Source organism: Tenrec ecaudatus, chromosome 12 (assembly GCF_050624435.1).
Source record: "Tenrec ecaudatus isolate mTenEca1 chromosome 12, mTenEca1.hap1, whole genome shotgun sequence".
NCBI lineage: Eukaryota > Metazoa > Chordata > Mammalia > Afrosoricida > Tenrecidae > Tenrec > Tenrec ecaudatus.
Genome location: NC_134541.1, coordinates 139,998,023 through 140,015,989, shown reverse-complemented (window position 1 = coordinate 140,015,989; position 17,967 = coordinate 139,998,023). Strand labels below are relative to the sequence as shown.

The 17,967-nt window shown below is 58.7% G+C and overlaps 1 protein-coding gene across 1 annotated transcript in view; it reads right to left on the bottom strand.

Annotated features, from left to right (window-relative positions):
- The window catches only part of CARD11 (caspase recruitment domain family member 11), a 33,225-nt gene extending 16,705 nt beyond the window's left edge, over nucleotides 1-16,520 (bottom strand). The window contains exons 1-9 of the mRNA XM_075528613.1: nucleotides 16,514-16,520; nucleotides 14,179-14,391; nucleotides 11,159-11,296; nucleotides 8,785-9,110; nucleotides 4,479-4,658; nucleotides 3,226-3,378; nucleotides 2,430-2,555; nucleotides 1,958-2,152; nucleotides 193-369 (exon numbers count right to left, since the gene is read on the bottom strand). Of these exons, the coding sequence (XP_075384728.1) occupies nucleotides 193-369; nucleotides 1,958-2,152; nucleotides 2,430-2,555; nucleotides 3,226-3,378; nucleotides 4,479-4,658; nucleotides 8,785-9,110; nucleotides 11,159-11,296; nucleotides 14,179-14,391; nucleotides 16,514-16,520 (1,515 nt within the window). The remainder of the gene's footprint in view (nucleotides 1-192; nucleotides 370-1,957; nucleotides 2,153-2,429; nucleotides 2,556-3,225; nucleotides 3,379-4,478; nucleotides 4,659-8,784; nucleotides 9,111-11,158; nucleotides 11,297-14,178; nucleotides 14,392-16,513) is intronic.
- Nucleotides 16,521-17,967: the final 1,447 nt, after the last annotated feature.

The following is a 17,967-nucleotide window of genomic DNA, read 5'->3' as shown; positions in this document are numbered from 1 at the left end:
AAGTCACGCCCGAGCCACTCACGGCTCCAGTCATCCGGGCCACCCCTGAGCCCTGCCTCTGATCACCTGGCCCTCTCAGTAGCTCTGATATCAACAGCTAGGCCCCCTGCCCCATCCGCCCACCTCCAGTCTGATGCACACCTGGCCCCCGGTGGTTCTGATGATGACATGAGCATGCCCCTCCACCTGTACCTGGATGCCCTTCAGGTTCATCCTGCGCTTGGGCGGGTGGTAGGGCAGGAAATATTTGTTGTCCTCGGGCGAGTCCTCGGAGGTGGAAGAGTCATCGGCCTCCTGACCATTGGTCCTGGGGCTGACCTCCCCGAGGCTCTGAGCGATGATGGTCACAGGCAAGTTCCGGGGCAGGCTCTGGGGTGGGGGTGGGGTGGGAGGTGGTGGGGGTGAGCTGAGGCCACTCAGCACACAGCCCGGCATCTCTGGGGCACCCACCCTGCCCACCACGGCCCTGTCTCCTCACAGGTAAGGGTGCTGCCATTCCAGGATCAGCATACAGACAGGTGGCTCCTGGGCCATCCACCCAGCTCGACCACATCTGTCCCTCACTACCCTAACCCTTCCCTCCACGGCCCTGGTCCCAGATGCTGACTGCTGGCAAGTTCACGCGATGCCTGGCTCCCGCATGGGCCAGAGTAGAACTGGGCGCCTCAGGGGTGCCAGCGGCTGGTTTGGGAAGTTGGTTGCCAGGCCTTTCTTTGGAGGTGCATGTGAGTGGACTCGCCCGTGTCCTTTCCGTGGGCTGCAGGCACGTAACCACGTGCGCATCCTAAGCCTGACCTGGCCGCACCACTGCCGGATCACTAGCCCCTCCCACGCTAAAGACAGAGGCAAAAACACCCACTGGGGGTTTGAATAACCCAAAATGGGAAGCAAATGGCAAACAGAAAACTGGGAAGTCAGCAAGGGAAAGGGAAAGATCAACAAGGAGGAAAGGATTACAGGTGACCACCAGCCCTTCCTGACCAGCACCTCACTCTTTCTGAAATAACGCACCTGCCACGCCCCTGCCCGCCCATGCCCTGGTGCGCGTGCGCCATTCTGGGGATGTGACCGCAACTGATTTTATGTGGGTGCGTTTTATGGAGGAATGTAATACGGGTTTCTTGTGTTGTTAGTGACCACGTCTCCTCAAACAGGAGACACTGCTTGTGTGCGGGGGGTGGGGGGGGCAGGCAGGTAGGTGCAGAGTAACGTTCCACCTGCCCTCCTAACTTCCAGGCACGTGGGTCTGTGGACCAGTCTGGACGTGGAGGGAAGGGCCCCAGCCTGGGAACTGCCCGTTGCCAACTGTGAGTCCCTTGTACCTGTGCTGCCTGTACCACCTGCCTGACTGCACCCATCACCTCTGTGTGACCAGTCCTCCCCCACTTGTGCTGGCCCACATGGCCCATCAGCTCCCCCCACCTCCCCCGCGAATTCTCCAAGGCTCAGCCCATCTGGCTGGGCGCCCTCTGGCCCCCCCCCTGTGATTGCACCACCTGGTGGAGGGTCCATCTATCTGTGTGCAGCTGCCCACCTGGTCTGGCATCCTCCCCCACCTATGCACAGCCCACCTGCCTTAGCATCCTTCACCTGTGAGAAGCCCACCTGCTTGAGGGCCCCTGCCCGTGAGAAGCCCACAAGCCTGAATGTCTACACCATATCTGTGCACAGCTTACTTGCTCGGCCCACCTGGCCACGTATGCTCCCATCAGTGTGTTGCTGCCCACCTGGCTGAGCACCCCCTGGCCAGCATGGCTGCCCACCAAGCACCCATACTCCGCCCACCTGCCTGCCTGAGTGTCCCTCTCCACCTGTGCATAGCCCACCTGGCCGAGTGCCCCTATTTGGCATGGCTGCCCACCTGGCCATGCATCTCTTGCCCATCTCCCTGCTCTCTGCTGTGCAGTCCTCTACCCTCCCCATGCACACAAACGCCCCCTGCCCCTTGGAAGCCCACCTGGTCGAGGGTGCCGTCCCGGGTCAGACGCCGAAGCTTGCTCTCCAGCGTGACCACGCAGGCCTCGCGCCGCACCAGCTCGATGCGCATCTCGTCGTTCTTCTCCTCCAGCTCCCGGATCTGCTTCCGGTACTTGTCCTTCTCCACCAGGCACTGCGAGTACTGCGTCTGCGCCTCATCCCGCGAGTGGAAGGCCTGCCACGGGGTGGGGCCGCCTGTGACGCCCGCCGAAGCGCCCGCCCACCATCCCCTCGGACTCGGGGGGAGGGGGGCCCTGGGATGCCCCAGGCTAGCCCTCCTGGCCCCAGTGGGCACCGCCACCACCCCACTGCACAGACGTGAGCCCGCATCCCATGTCGGTAGTCGGTCAACTCCCCTGTCCCTTGGGGTACTAACCCTTGGCTGAGTCAGTGGGGACAGCCGCGCCCCCCCTGCAGCGGGCGGCCCCGCCCCGCAGCTGTCCCGGGCGCACCTGGTCTCGCTCCCGCTCCACCTCCTCCAGCTGCAGCATGACGGTGCTCATACGGTGCCGGTACATCTCGCAGTCCTTGCCCAGCGTCGAGCACTTCAGCTCCAGGTCCTCCTTGCCCTCCAGGTACTGCCAGGCCACACAGACGGTCAGCCGCAGGCCCGTGCCTTCCAGAGGGCCCTGGCTGGGGGGACACCCCGATCTAGGGCAGCCCCCCCCCAGGGGATGCCGCGCCAGGCCTCCGAGACCGGGGAGGGTGGGCCTGCTGTCTGCCTTCAAGCCAGTCCCACCCACATGGGCTGAGGGTCCTGTTCCCATCCCCAGTCATAGGGGTGCACATGCCTCGGAGGTGTTAGGAACGTCCCGAGGACAACTGGCTCCCACGAGATGAGGGATCAGTGACTCCCCAGGCTTGCAGACACGGGGTGGCCACAGACGCACCGCGTGGGACATATGCCTTCACTGAGTGCGAGCAACCCGGCGGGCCAGGCAGGAAACGCATGCAGCAGGGGCCAGCAGATGCTGAGCCTGCCCCCACCCATGAGCGGGGGGCAGCAAGGACACTACGCCCATGGGAAACGGACTCTGACCGGTGACGCTGGACAGCAGTGACCACGGGGCTTTCCTGGGTCTGCTTCCAAGCCTTTCTTTCTGGTCTTGGTCTAGAAGCCCCGCCCACACCTGTCCAGCATTCCAGGCCAGTGGCAGGCTCCACCCAGAGATGGGTGTGGGTGGGGCAGAGCCTGGGCCTTGGCTGCCTCACTCCACAGCCACCTGCCTGGGCTCCCAGGGAGCCCACCTTGTCACGCAGCTCCTCGGCCTGGCGTGCCTCCTCCTGCAGGTTGTAGATCTTGTTGACCAGCTCCTGCCGGTCCTCTAGGGCCTCCTTTCGGTCATGTTCCAGGATGTCCAGGATGGCCTTGTCCGAGTCGGGCAGGCTGCGCTTCCCCGCCTGGGAGGCGAAGGGTGTGTGAGAGAGATGCACAGGGTACGTGTGTTGAGTGTATGTCTGTCCCTCTGTGTGTTTGTGGGTGTGTCTATCTCTAGCGTGTGTGCGCGTCTATGTGTGTCTGTGTGTCTGTCTGGCTGTGTGTGGTTGTGTGTAGCGTATATGTGTGTCTGTGTGTCTCTGTGTGTCCCTGTGTGTGTGTATATGTGTGTTACTGTGTGTGAGCGTGTGGGTCTTTATGTATCCGTGTGTGTATATCTGTGTTACTGTGTGTGAGTCTCTATGTGTCCCTATGTGTGTATATCTGTTACTGTGTGTATGCGTGTGTGTGTGCGCGTGTGTGTGCGCGCGCGTCTGTGTTGGACACAAGCAGCTAGCCAAGGGCAGCTGTCAGGAGCATGGCTTAGCCGCCCTGGCTGCTCCCGGTGCAGGTGGGGAACAGTAACCAGCTCCTCATCTGGGAAGCTAATCTGACCTGGCTCCATTGGTCACCTCCTGACCTGCAGCTGTTGTGCTGCCCCTCCGGGAGCCTCAGACCCATCATAGGTGACCCCAGAGCGGGTGCTGACCCACCTCCCGGATGCTCTGCTGAGTTGGCAGCCAGCCTGCTCCAGGCAGAGTCAGGTGCCTGGGCCCAGGGCTGGGTGGGGACCATTGGAAAGGGGACCTGTGCTTATTGCCCCCAGCAGAGCCCTCCTCCCTCCTTCACTCTGCAGTACACAGAGAGCTCAGGGTCAGCTCCGGGTGGTAAGGGTGCTGGGTGCCCAGTGTGGTCCATTCTCCTTGGGAGGCTGGTCCACTAAAGATGAGGTGCAGAGCACCACTGTCCCCCGTGGCTCTCAAGGTGAGCCACGTGGTCAGACCCAGCATGTGGCTCTCTAGGTGTACTGTGTGGTCAGGCTCAGCATGTGGCTCTCTAGGTGTACTGTGTGGTCAGGCTCAGCATGTGGCTAAGTGGACTACATGGCTAGGCACAGAGTGTGGCTCTCTACATGGACTGCGTGGCCAGGCCCAGTGTGCGACTTTGTAAGTGGACTGCATGGTCAGGCCCGGCATGTGGCCCTCTGTGTGGAGCGTGTGGCCGGGCCCTGAGCGGCACGCACCTGGACAAGTGCCTGCAGCTCCTGCACTTTGGTCTTGAGGATGTCGTTCTCCCGCTCCAGCTCCAGCACCTGCTCCTTCTTGGGTCGGCTCTCGATGTCGCTCTTCAGCTTCAGCGACTGGTTCCGCTCCAGCTTGCACTCCTCCTCCATCTTGTTCAGCCGGTGCTTCAGCTGGTCAATCTGGAACGCCGGGGGGCGGGGGAGGTGCACTCGGATCTGAGAGGGTGGCGCTGCCCCGGGACCCCCACCTACCCTAACGGCCTGCGTGAAACCCCTGCCCCGATGTGGGGGTGCGGAGGGGGCATGCAGCTGGGGTCACCCTTGGAGAGAGTGGCACTGCTCGGGGCCCCCACGCTTCCCATAGGACACAGCCTGTGTGATCAGGGGGTGGGCAGAGGAGGACACACGGAGGACCGCCTCCAGTGATGACGACCGTTCTGGATGGTGACTTTTTTCCCATTTGGGAGGGGGCTCCCTACCACACGGATGGGCAGGATAGCTCCAAGCCCACTGCCACGGAGTCGATGCCAACTCACAGCGACCCTGCAGGACAGGGTGGGCTGCCCCGTGGGCATCCCAGACCTGACTCTTCAGGGGAGCAGGAAGGCCTCTCTTCTCCATCACTGTTGACTCTGCAACGGTTCACAGCTGGACAGGTCACCACTACCCCACCAGGGCTCCCGAATAACCCCCCTCAACCGTGAGTATTGCCCCTGAGTTCTGTGTGTCCATTGCAATGAATTCTGTACCCCAGCATGGATGTTGCATGGCATGGCATGGTGTGGGAGGAACAGTTGGTGTTGGAACAGGTAAGGAAGGAGGGAGCATGGAGGTCTTGTGGCCATGGGGAAGCTGGAGGAGGTCAGAGTTGTCCATCTCCAGGCCGCTGATTGCAAGAATCAATTGCCCGAGGATTCTGGTTGGCTAGAGACAAGTGGGACCTCCCCTGTCTCCCCCACCCCCCCAAAAAGACTATGTCCATTAGTCACTCTTCAGATCTGGAATGGGACTCATCTAGGATAGTCAGCTGCATAAGGTCAGAGGATGGTCTTGACCCAAGGTCAAAGTACAGAAAGTGAGGAAAGGAGGAGTGGAAACAAGAATCATGGGGGGCTGGGGGAGTGGGGGAGTGCAGCATGAGCAGCGGCCTATTGAGGGGATGGCGATGGAGGGGTAGGAACAACGTGTGCGTGGACGGTTGAACGCGAGAACCATGTTCCGCTCTGTCAACCTGCGCCTCCTTCACCATAAAATGGTTTACAAAAAATCACTTGGGGATCTTGTCAGATGATAGACTCCTCTGCCAGGCTGTTGCACTGTGTGACGCGGCATGTGTGATGCTGGAAGCTAGCTGTGCCCTTGCTATTTCAAATGCCAGCAGGGGCAGCCAGAGCGGACAGGTTTTCAGCGCAGCTTCGAGACCGAGGACAGACTACGAAGAAGGAATCGGCTGTCCGCTTCTGGGGGATTAGCCACTGACAACCTTAGGGACAGGAGCGGGACATTGTCAGACACAGATCATTGTCAGAGGGCACCAGAAGAGGAAGCCCTCTGGGCAGACGGCACTCAAAATATGACCGAGGAAGCCCTCGACAAGACAGACGGACGGATGGACGCAGTGGCTGCAACAATGGGCTCAAGCATGAGGAGGGTGCAGGCCGGGGGTGGGGTGGGGGGAGGGTTTTGTTCTGTGATAGGCGGGGTCTTGATGAATGGAACCCCCCTGATGGCATCGGACAACAATGACAGGACTTAGTGGTTGGACAGAGACAGGAGGAAATGCAGAAATGGTCTCCCTAGGAAAACAACTCCTCTGAAACTTTGATGACACCCCCGGGGCTGACTTTGGGGGTGTGTCACAAAACCACCCCACCACCTGTGAAGAGCAAGCTTCAAAATGCAGTCAACTCCACGGGACGGAAGGATTCCCATTCCCCCAAGACCAAGGACGAGATGCCCAGGAGGGACAGGGGACCAGATGAGTGGACACGGGGACACAGGAGGCCTTGTGGTGTGTCCTGACCCAGGGCGGGGGCTGCCACCAAGGCTGCGAGCCAACCTGAGTGCCCTCAAGGGAAAACCAATGTGCTCTGCACGCCTTCCCCTCAAGCACAGGGCAGTGCTGAAAGGGTATGTGATTGGGATTCCGTCCGACTGTCTGGGCTGCAAAGGCCAGCTCTCAGGAGTGGGTGGAACTGGACCGAGCCGGTGCTAAGTACTGGTAACACCCCACTCAGCGCCCAGCCCTTGGACTTCAGTCGATCGTTTGCCGATCCGCCTGCTTCCCCAAATTGTCACTGACTGGAGCCGAGGGCGGGTTATTTATCCCTGCATCCCTCACGGTGCTTAGCACGGTGCCTTACACCAGCAGGTGCTTCATAAATATTCTCAGAGTCTGTTTTCCACAACGGCAGCCGGAGTGACCCTTCCAGGTATAAATCAGCTGTCACTCCCCGGCTCTCAATCCTGCAGCGGCTTCCCATCAAGACCGGAGTAAATCCCACAGGCCCTGCCCCGTCCCGCCCCCCCATTGCGTCTGCTCCCGGCCGCCTCTCCCACCTCATGTCCAGACTGTGTGCACCCGGCTCCGGCCCCTCGGCCTCCCTGGTGCCGAGTCGGCTCTGCCCGCTCTCGAGCCCACGTCCAACAGATGGAAACACGGCCCTGTCCTGTGCCTGCGTCGCCACTGTTGCTATGTCTAGGCCCACGGTGCAGCCACGGGGTCACGCTGTCGTGTCGTGGGGCGTCTTCTTTTTCGCTGACCTTCCAGTTTGCTTACTGGTCCTCAGCCCCGCAGCATGGTGTCGACTTTGGACCTTTTCACTCGTCCTTCTGCCGGGAGAGCTCTTTCCTTGAGACTAGCACAGCTAGCACCCCTCCCCCTCTTCCAATCTCCGCTCAATAGAGAGGGGCTCCACCTCACCCCTCGCCCCTCTCCTTCTCTTACTTCATGCCCTGCTCTCTTCTCCGCCTGTGCTGCCGAGTCCACCCCGGCTCATGGTGACCCCAAGGGTTCCGTGTAGAACTGACCCCTTGCCCTTCTGCAGAGCCACTGGGCGGCTTAGAACCTCTGATCCTTTGGCTACCAGTCCGGTGCAAAAACCCTATGAATGACCAGACGCGATGCCCTCTGGTCATTTAACATGGCCGTGGCTACCTGTTTTGGTAATGAGACCCACAGTGCCAGGCTGTGCTCCGAGTTCTACCCCCTCCCCCCAAGACCATCATCATGTCAATTCTGACTCGTGGCGACCCTATCAGACAGGGAAGAACTCCCCATGCAGGCTTTCTAGACGGTAACTCTACGGGAGTGAACAGCCTTATCTTTCCCCGAGGGGCAGCTGGTGGTTCTGAACAGCTAACCTCATAGTTAGCAGCCCAACCACCAGGGCTCCCTCTGCGTCCCTAGCACCTGGACAAAGAACCTGGGCACTCGGTCGGACTCAGCACACAGGAGGAATGACCAATGAGCACATAGTGCAAGTTGACCCTCCCCGTCCCCCACGGCGAGGTCAACTCGTTAACGCCTCCTTGTACTGGATCACACCGGGCACAGTGGTTAAGCACGGGGGACCGCGCAGTGGCTCCGGGGGAGCACGGCCTGGCAGAGGAGGGAACCGACGGACCATTCTGCTCTCACGCGGGCTCACTAGGAGTCTGGGTCCGCTCCACCACACGCCGCAGCAACGAGCGGCTGTGCCACCCTTCGTGGCTCGTCTCTGGTATCTTCTTCAATCGTGCTCCTGTGCGCCACATCTGGGGCAGTCCCCTCTGCTGTCCTCCACCATCTCCCACTACGGGCCAGGCACGTGGCTGTGCAGGCCTTCCCTGCCAGGGCCGGACACCCACTGCGCTGCTGTGCGCATGTGCGAACGCCGCAGATTGCACCTGAGCTTGGGAACCAGTTGGCGGGGGCCCTGCAGGGCCTGGGTGCATGCGCACCTGCATCTCCCAGGTCGGCCACCCCCTCGCACCTCCCCAAGCCGGGTTGGATGAGGCCCTGGTCCGCATGTCTGCACATGCACACCTGTATCTCCCAGGTCGGCTATCTACCCGCATCCCCCCAAGTCGGGTTGGACGAGGCCCTGGTCCGCCTGTGTCTGTGTGTCTGCACATGCGCATGGTGAGTGTGGACGCCTGACCCAGGGGTGAGAAGCCTGCTGGGCCTGTGTGTACGTGCGCAGCACTGGATACTCGGTCTCCTGTGTCCTTTTCCTCTCTCCTGAGGCCCCACCCCCGTGTCTGCCCATGTTGGCGAGGCAGTCTTGGGCCCCGGTAGCGTTTGTGCCCCCCTCGCCCATCTCACCTCCAGCTGGAGGTCCCTGCTCCTCATGACCGCCATGTTCTTCTCCTCGCTGAGCTGGGCATAGCGCATGGCCAGGTTGTAGTTGTCATCCTTGACCTTGACCAGCTCGTCGTTGTAGCCGTCCCGCTCCTCCTTCATCTTGTGGTAGCGCTCCTGGAAGGTCAGCAGCTCCACCCGCGTGAGGGTCAGCTGTTTCTTCTCGTCCTCCAGCTGCCGAGACTTGGCCAGCAGCTCGCAGCGCTGCAGGTCCTTGGCCTTCATCTGCTGCTGCAGCTTGATGACCTCGTTCATCAGGAAGTGTGTCAGGCCCTCATGGCCTTCCTCCACTGCAGAGGGGGACATGCGTCAGGCCCAGAGGACACTAGTGTGGACAGGTGCCCCTGACTCGGACCTCCACTCCATAGCACTGTGCTGAGCTCTCACTTTACCACGGGCTGGGGATCCAGGGTGAGCCAGCCAGGCTTCCCCCCAGTGGCCCCAGCAGTGAGCACTTCAGGTGCACAGGTGCTACTGCATGTTCAGCTCCATGCTACCACAATAAAGCCACTATTGTGATCACCCAGGTCACATGCACCTGTGTGTGTGTGTGTGTGTCCCAGTGCCTATAAGAGTTAGGTCGACATCAGCCGTGATGTCGTCTATTAAATGAGCAACTGCACTGGGGAAAGGTTTGGAATTTCCATGGGAGAGGACCACGTGGGAGCAGAGACTCCAGTAAACACGAGCCATTGGGGAAAATGGCCCCAGGTGATCTGCTTGAGGTGGGGCGGGAATTTTCCTTGGGTTGTAAGAATACCACGGCCACGGCACTCACGAAAATGAAGTGTAACAACACCCGTGTTGAGAGTCTGGAGAGATCACACACAGGCAGAGCCACCAGTCAGGAGAGTTTTACAAAGAAAGGGCTGTGGGCGCCAGGAGAGAGGGAGCAATTTTGGCTTCAAGACCTGAGAGTCAGCAGGGTAGGGACCTGAAACCACCACACCTGATACAGGGGCCTGGGGCTTTCCAGGAAGAAAGTGCTCTGACGGGAAGAGGGTTCTGTGTGGTCACTGAGTGACTGTCACGCCTTTCTCGTTGCCGTCACTGTGTCTGTGTGTGTTGAAAACACGGACTAGACCACGCTTCTCAACCTGTGGGTCTCCTGACACATCACAGCAGCAAACTGACAGTGATGAAGTGGCAACGACAATAATGTTAGGGTTGGGGGCCACCACCACATGAGAGACTGTATGAAAGGGTCACGGTGTGAGGAAGGTTGAGACTCACTGGACTAGACAGTCAAAGCAACCTAGAGGGTTGGAATGGATCAGGTCTTTACCTAAGCGATGCATGGGATCATCATCCTAGAACGTTGTGACTACGGAGAATCTGGAAACCGTTTCTGAGTCAACCTGCGGATATCCAGTGTGTGTGTGTGTGTGTGTGTGTGTGTGTGTGTGTGTGTGTGTGTGTGTGAGATTAGATCCATCTGCTGAATGAAGGGTTTAGAGAAGGCTACTGATGGTTGAGCAGAAATGACAAATCGAGTGTGTGTGTGGGGAAGGTGTCTTAGGCAGGTGGAGTAACACTGCCAAGGTCACGTGGGGATGGAGGGCATGAACCTGGCACACTTCAGGACCTGGAGGAAGGCAGGAATGGATGGGACCCTGAGAGAGGAAGAGGGTGGCCAGGAGGTTGAGTCTTGGGGTGTGAGCCTCTACACTGGCAGACTGACTGTGTGGGGCCTTTGGGGCCCCCTTTACAGGAGCAACGGGGAACCCCACCTGGGTTCCAAGCAGGGGAAGGCAGCGGGAGGTGGGTGGAGAAAGACCGAGCAGAGCAAGGATGGACTGGTGAGAGGGTGGACCTGTGGAGAAGCTGGCCGGGAGAATCTTTTCGGAGGAGGATGGAGGAGGCCAGAAGACCGAGGGCTTAGATCTGTGGGATACTGGCAGGAGAGCAGACAAGCCGGTGTGCAGAAGGGACTTCCTTTCTGCCCCAGCGCCCTCACGGGGGAGGTTCCACCAGCATCTCCTCCCGGCCTTCTCTTCACGCCACAACTGCCACCAACCAGTGGGTGCTGACTCATGGCAGCCCCACGTGCACCGGGCAGAACGGTGCCCACGGGGCTTTCCAGAGGCCCACGCAATGGGGAGCCTGTGTGATCCCAGGGAGCCCGTCGATCTTCAGAGAGAGAGCCCTGGTTGGCAGGTCACTGTTCTCCTGGCACAGATGACGGCTCGAGAGCTGCCCTATCACAGGGCGCGCGCGCGCGCGCGCGCGCGCGCACACACACACACACACACACACACACACACACACACACACACACACACACACACACACCCTCCACTCGGGTCCCAGTGCTCCGGCTGGTGATTCAGCCACTCACCCACGATGGTGGAGAATCTCCGAGTGGGCTCCTTCCCTGTCACCAGCTTGTACAGCTCTGGGTAGTAAAACTCCAGACTCTCCAAGAAGACCACGTAGCCCCTCTGCCCCTTGGTGTGCAGAATGTCCAGGAGCCGACCTAGGAGGAACCGCATGGTGAGAGGAGTCCGCTCTGCCTTCGCCCGGCCTCTAGCCCTCACAATCCTGATCCTAGTCTCCTCGCCCTCTGTGCCCGGCTTCCTGGCGCTCAGAGCCCCTGCACACGGGGTCGCTATGAGTCAGAACTGACTCGCTGGCAACTAGCAACAAGAACACCTCCCTCAACACACCCAGACAGCATCGTCCACACATCCTGCCCCCGAGGTGGCTCTGGGAGTCCCATCAGTCGCCAGCTGGCACCGAGCCAGCCCCAACGCGGGCGACCCGTGAGAGCCCGAGGAGAGCTTTGCTCCCTGCAGCTCTCGGTGGCTGGGTGCCTTCGGGGTCTGTCGCCAAGGCTTCCTTCTGAGGCATCTCTGTGTGGACTTGAACCTCCAACCTTTGGGCTGGCGGCCGAAGAATGCATCCACCATCCGCACCGCCGGGGAGACCCACCTCGGGCGTCAGATAACGCATCAACCGGCCGAGCCTCAGCAGGGGCTCAGGGAGTACTGGTCGCTCTTCTCAGAGAAATGGACAGAACCAGGGACACATGGCATCCACAGGCATCCAGCACTCCCAAAGTGCTTGCTTGCCCTCTGCCCGTGGCTCAATTTAACCAGGCAGATGTCAGCTCCTCTGCGGGCAAAGAGCCTTGGAGAACAGGAACAGGGAGCGGATAACATCTGATTTTCTGGGTCTCAGGTGAGAAGACTTTGGGTGGGGATAGCTAGGGATTGAGCCTAGGAAGCAGGTGGGCCGTCCTCTGTGCACATCTCTGGGCTCGCCATCCGGTCTAGGAACATCGGCGACCTAAATGCTTTCTGCGTAGTCACCGCCAGCTGCTTGCCCACTGTGTGGGTTCGTCCTGTTTCTTAGCATCTCCTTAAATTTTATTCTGTTGTTTTTCTCAGCGCTTACTTCCCCAGAGACCCGACGGCGCTCCCCTTTCCTGAAGGTGGGCACGATGAATAAGTTTCAGCTGTGTCAACTGTGTCTGGCGAAGCGCACCTGGAACAGCACGTGGAGGAGAATTCCGAAGTTGCCTGTGGGTGCTGTGTGAAGCCTTGCTGCGTGCGATGCATTGTGCCCAGCTGCTGTGGGCACAGAGGAGACGCGGGGGCACGTGCTGATTCTTGCCAGCTGCTTCAAGGGGCAGGATTCTCAGGCCTCCCAGGAGAGAAGCAACCTTGACCTTTTGAGCAGGGGCCCCACACAAAGACAGACGTGCTGACCTGCCTGCACACAGACACACAGACCCAGGCAGACCAGTATGCCCACAAAATGCTTGTGGGAAGCTTCCGTGGCTCCTGCCTCCATTCTTCCACGAGCTACGCAACGTCTACTTGCTTTCACACTCACTGCTGTGGATTCCAATGCAGCGCCCCCGCAGGACAGTGTTTTCAAGACGGTGACTCTTTATGGGAGTAGAAAGCTTCACCTTCCTCCCATGGAGTGACTGGTGGTTTTGAACTGTTGACTTTGTGGTTAGCAGTCCCACCATGCCACCGGCACGCTTCTCGATGTGCATAAGACCAGTGAGGTGGCATTGATTAGGACGCACACCTGTGTGTCCCTAGAACCTCACCCCTCTGGGTCTCGATAGCCGTGATCTTTCAGGAGGGTTTCCCAGGCTGTTCTCATGAGGGACCTCAGACAGGACTTGAACCCTTTGGTCTTTACATCATCTGTTGTCACCTTGAGACTCCAGAGTGAAGGGGTGGAGTTTAGCCTGTCAATCAGGTCGCAGCTGATGACCTCATTGGGAGGCACTAAGGAGATACATAGCTCACTGGAGGCGGGACACATGGTCCCTTCCTGTGAGGCATTCCTGCTGACAAGACACATGGAGCTACTCTAGAGCCCTGGAGCTGGAGGAGCCACGTGGAGACCCCAGCCAGTGCTGAGATACCTCTACTGCCACTGGGTCCACAAGACTTCCCACCCACTGGCCTGTGATCTTCCTGCATCCGGTGTCATTACATGTGTTTCATGAGTCTGAAGAGGACTTTGTACCTTGGTATCAGACATATGGGCTAATATCTGACTTACAGACTTGATCTGGACCGGGCAGGGATGTTTTCTCAATGTTCAGTTGCTCTTGTATGTAAAGCTCTTTCCTATACACATGTGAGTGTCTATGGATATTTTTCTCTAGTCTACCTGGACTAACACAAACCCCCAACCTTCGGGTCAGCAACCAAGCACTTTAACCACTTGTCCCCACCCCCTGGGACTCCACCTACACGAGGGTGCATGACGTTGAAACAAGTTGAGCAAACTTTTCTTTTCATGCTCGTGAAATATGAGTACAGGTCAGGGGGGGCAATGCACCACCTTGAAAAACCCATGTGCACCCACTCACCACCAGACCTGTCAGGACCCGGTGGAACTGCCCGGTGCGACTGGGGCATCTTGACCAAGTTACCAGTGCTGCCAATGGGCTGGGAAAGCCTTCCGACGCTCAGTTGGTGTTGGGTGCCACGGAGTCCACTCCGGCTCCCGGCAACCCCATGGACGGAGCAGGGCAGCCCAGAGGGTTTGGGAGGCTGTCGTCTGTCCTTCTCCAGAGGTGCTGGGGGGCAGGATTTGAACCCCCAGCCTTTGGACTGGCAGCCGGGAGCTCATCTGTGGCGCCACCCTGCTCGTGAGTTTCAGCTCAGGAGAACACAAAGAAGAGGGAGCTTTCCACCTCCACCTGAGGTCCCAGATCCTTTTGAGTTCTATTCATGGGCTCCTGGGCTGGAGGCTGGGGTGGACAGAGGTCTACGGAGCCCACTGAAAACCGTCCCAACCCAGAGGAATGTCCCTGCAGCACAGCCGATGGAAGGGTGCCTCCAGAAGCCACCGCGGAGGTGGCCGCGACCTAGCTCTTGGACGTACCTGCCCGGTTGATCTTGGAGGGCAGCATGGGAGCGCTGAGAACCTCATCCTCGTCCTGCTCGTCGATCACCTTGCACTGGCGCAGGTAGGGGGTGAGCTTGGCCGGGTTGATGTAGCGGCTCAGCATGTGCCGGTTGCACTCCACGTTCTCCCACAGGGCGTCCTCCTCGTCCTTGAGCGTCTCCACGTAGTCGTCCATGTCCGGCCCGCCGCCTCCTGGACACAGACCCAACAGGGTCAGGGGAGCCGCCACACCCGAGACCCCCCTCAGTTCCTCTGGGGGAACCCCTACAGAGACTAACAATTCAACGAAGGTGCTGTGCTGCCAACCGTCAGGCCAGTGGCTTGAAGTCACCGGGAGAAAGACGATGGAGCTTTCTGCTCCCGTAGAGAAGCCACAGGGGCAGTTCTCTGTCCTACAGGGCTGCCAAGGGTTGAACCCAACCCGAGGGCAGTGAGCCTGGTTTTTGGGTTTTACACTCATGTTACAACTCGAGACAACACAATCACATCCAAAATCAATCTCTGCTATGAAATAAAAATGTTTGTACCCAACTAGTGGAAGTCACAGAGAGGGAAATGTCCCAGGTAGCTCTAACACGGTAACTTGAGTAGCCATCCCTGCCAGGGACCACACAAGGACACAAGGACAGCCTGGAACTAGAAAGTCCTAAGCCGTTTTCAGCAACCACGTTTGTTCCCAATTTGTCTGGAACTGTCCTTCGGAAACTGTTGCTGTGTCAAGGCACCTGGGAACTGTTGACCTCTGGGATTTGGGGCATGGCGCTGTGGCAGCCTGAATTTCCTAAAAATTGTTGTCATGGCTCTTCTGATCCTACAGGACTTTGGCACCCTCTTCCCCTGAGCCTGGGCAGGATGGTGTGGCTGACTCCATGACGTGGCATGGGGCGCAGGACTGTTCCACACTCCCTGTCACCCTGGGGCCCAGACATCATACTGTGGGCAAGCCCAAACGGGCCCACGCAGAGAGACCCCACTAGAGATCTCAACACAGAGAAACGGGGCCCTCCAGCTAATGGAGAGCACCGGCAAGCAGACACATGAGTGAGTACGTCTTCAGATGTTCCCACCCCACAGCCTTTGTGAGTCTTCCAGCCGAGCCCCAAGGTGCCCCCGGGGTAAAGACAAGCTGTCCCCACTTTCCTGTCCAAATCTCAGACGTTTTGAGTAAAAGAAATGCTGCATAGGTCAGGTTTTAGGGGGGGGGGCGTGGTTGATTATAGTGCAGCAGATAGCTAGAAGAGGCACAGGCAGAGTTGCAAGACTGATGAGACAATGGAAAGCCAAGGGTCCTGAATTTGAATGGGAGGTGTGAGTCCCGGCCCATAATGCACTGTGTCTTAAAACAGCAGCGGAGGCAAGCAGCCCTACCACAGGCCATTCAAAACATGTGGGACTATGACAACCCTGTGAGAATGAGCAACCTGCTCACGAGACTGTGGTCTCTAAATTCCGTTCCTCACTGACCAGAGCGCACAGAGCTCTGTGAAGGGATAGATGACCGTGCTGAGGGAGGGAATGGCCGGCCACACGGGACTCCATCACCCTCCTCCCACTTTTATACATGCTCCAGGTTTCCCTTGGTTTCCCTTTTAAAGAAAAGAACACTCTTACCAGAGAAACAAAGACATGTACAAAGAAAACCCTGAAAACACTTCTACAAGAAACTAGAAGGGACTTCTACAAATGGAAGGATGTCCCATGCTCTTGGATAGGAAGACTAAGTACAGGGAAAACGACAGCATTACCAAAATCACTTGATAAATTCAATGCGATTCTGATCCAAATCCTAGCCCAGTTCTCTAAAGAAATGGAAACACGAATCACCAAATTTATATGGAAAGGAAAGAAACCCAGGATAAACAAATCATTATTAAAAAACAAAGTTGGAGGTCTTTCACTCCCCGATGTAAAAACCTACCATCTAGCCATGGTGTAATCAAATCAGAACCAGCCTCTGAAGGCTTCATATGATCAAATGCTACTTTAGTTTAACTAGTAAAAAGGTCTGCTTTGAGCATGATGCTCTTTAAAACAAACAAGCAAACAGACAAACAAACACAAACAAACCCAGGCTCACTGGCATCAAACCCATTCTGACTCACGCTGACCCTGCCTCCTCCATAGTGGCTGGGGATTCAAACCGCTGCCCTTGTCGTTGGCAGCCCAGAAGGTACCCTCCTATGCCACTGGGGCTCCCTCCTGCCCAGTGGACTTGAGCAGACCAAGAACCGGGAAGAGAGTGCAGGCCACGCTTCTGCCCGTTGTCCATGGTGCCACTGCAGCCGACGGCCACCATGCTGGGGTCAAGTACCTGGCATTCCGCAGGCGCCCAGTAAGCAGGAGGCTCTTACTTCCAGCCAGACCCCATCTTCCTGAGAGCTGGTCTCTGTCTGAACTCGCGGTCGGAGTGATCGGGAACGACCATCAGGGCTGCAGTGGGGAGGAATTTGGAAACACACAGAGAAAGAAAGTCATTCTGGGATCCAGGCAACATCTCTCGGCAGGGAAAGGCCTAGCATGTGTGTGGCTGGGCATCTCCCCAAGTAGCACTTGTAGGGTGGATGGCAGCCAGGGAGCAGGCCAGTGTCCCCAGGGGGAGAGGGGCTAACTGGTGCTCACAGGGTCAGGTCAAAGCCACAGACAGCCCCCTGTGTAGAGAAGCATTCTCCTCACCAAAGGCCCCATCTCTCTTCGGTCCATAGCTCACCCGGGCTGGCCAGGAACCCACAGCAGTGCCCAGCGTGTGATTTACCGAGGGCGGCTGCCCACGGTGATCGACAAGGCCACCGCTCACACGTGGCTCAGGCCCTCCTGCTGCCCAGCCAGGCAGGTGGGTTTATGGGGATGGGATGTTCATGAGGGAGGACAGGAGGGTAAAGATGCAGCAGACGCTGGGAAGGGGAGGTGGGGCTCCACCTGGCCTACCAGCCTCCCAGGGAGCCGCGCTTGTGCCCCCGTGGACTGACCACCAGCTGGATTCTAGGATCGAGGGGTTTCACAGGTGACACACAGAGTCCTCGGGACAGACGTTGCTCTGGCAGGGTGTCAGGTGGGATCCGAGCAAGCTGTCCAGGGCGGTGGCCCCCCGGGAGGTGTGCATGTATCGTGGACACACTCCCCCGGCTTCCTGCTTTACTTAGCTCCAGGGTAGGGAGAGGGGCGTCCGGAAGACTGCTCAGAAGCTAAAGACCAGCCAAGGACAAGCCAAGGACATCTGCTGCAGAACAAAGGCCAGGTGGCAGGCCAGGAAGGGACAGGGAGGAGGGAGGGCGGGAAACAGGAAGTTCAGGGAGGGGGCGGGAGGCGTGCTGTTCCCTTGTGGGGACCAAAACCAAATCCATGAAACCCAGAGACCAAACTCACCTCTCTGGAGCGGACGCCGGCTCACAGCGACCCTACAGGATAGGGCAGAACGTCCCCTGTGGGCTTCCGAAACCGCAGCTCCCTGTGGGAGTAAGAAAGCCCTGTCTTTCTCCAGGGGCACACCTGCTGGTGCCAGACTGCTGGCCCTGCGGTTAGCAGCCCGACACGTCACCACTACGCCACCAGGGCTCATGACTGCCATGAAGGGAGACCCCAGTCTCACTGCTGCGGACTTGCCTCTGGCTCCTGGCGACCCAGTAGGACAGAGTAGACCTGCCCCTGGGGGTCCCGAGGTGACGGATCTTTCAGGGAGCGAGCAGACAGCCTCATCCCTCTCCCGTGGGGAGCGGCTGACCTTGTGGTGAGCAGCCTCACACCCACTCCCAGGGCTCTTCATTGCTG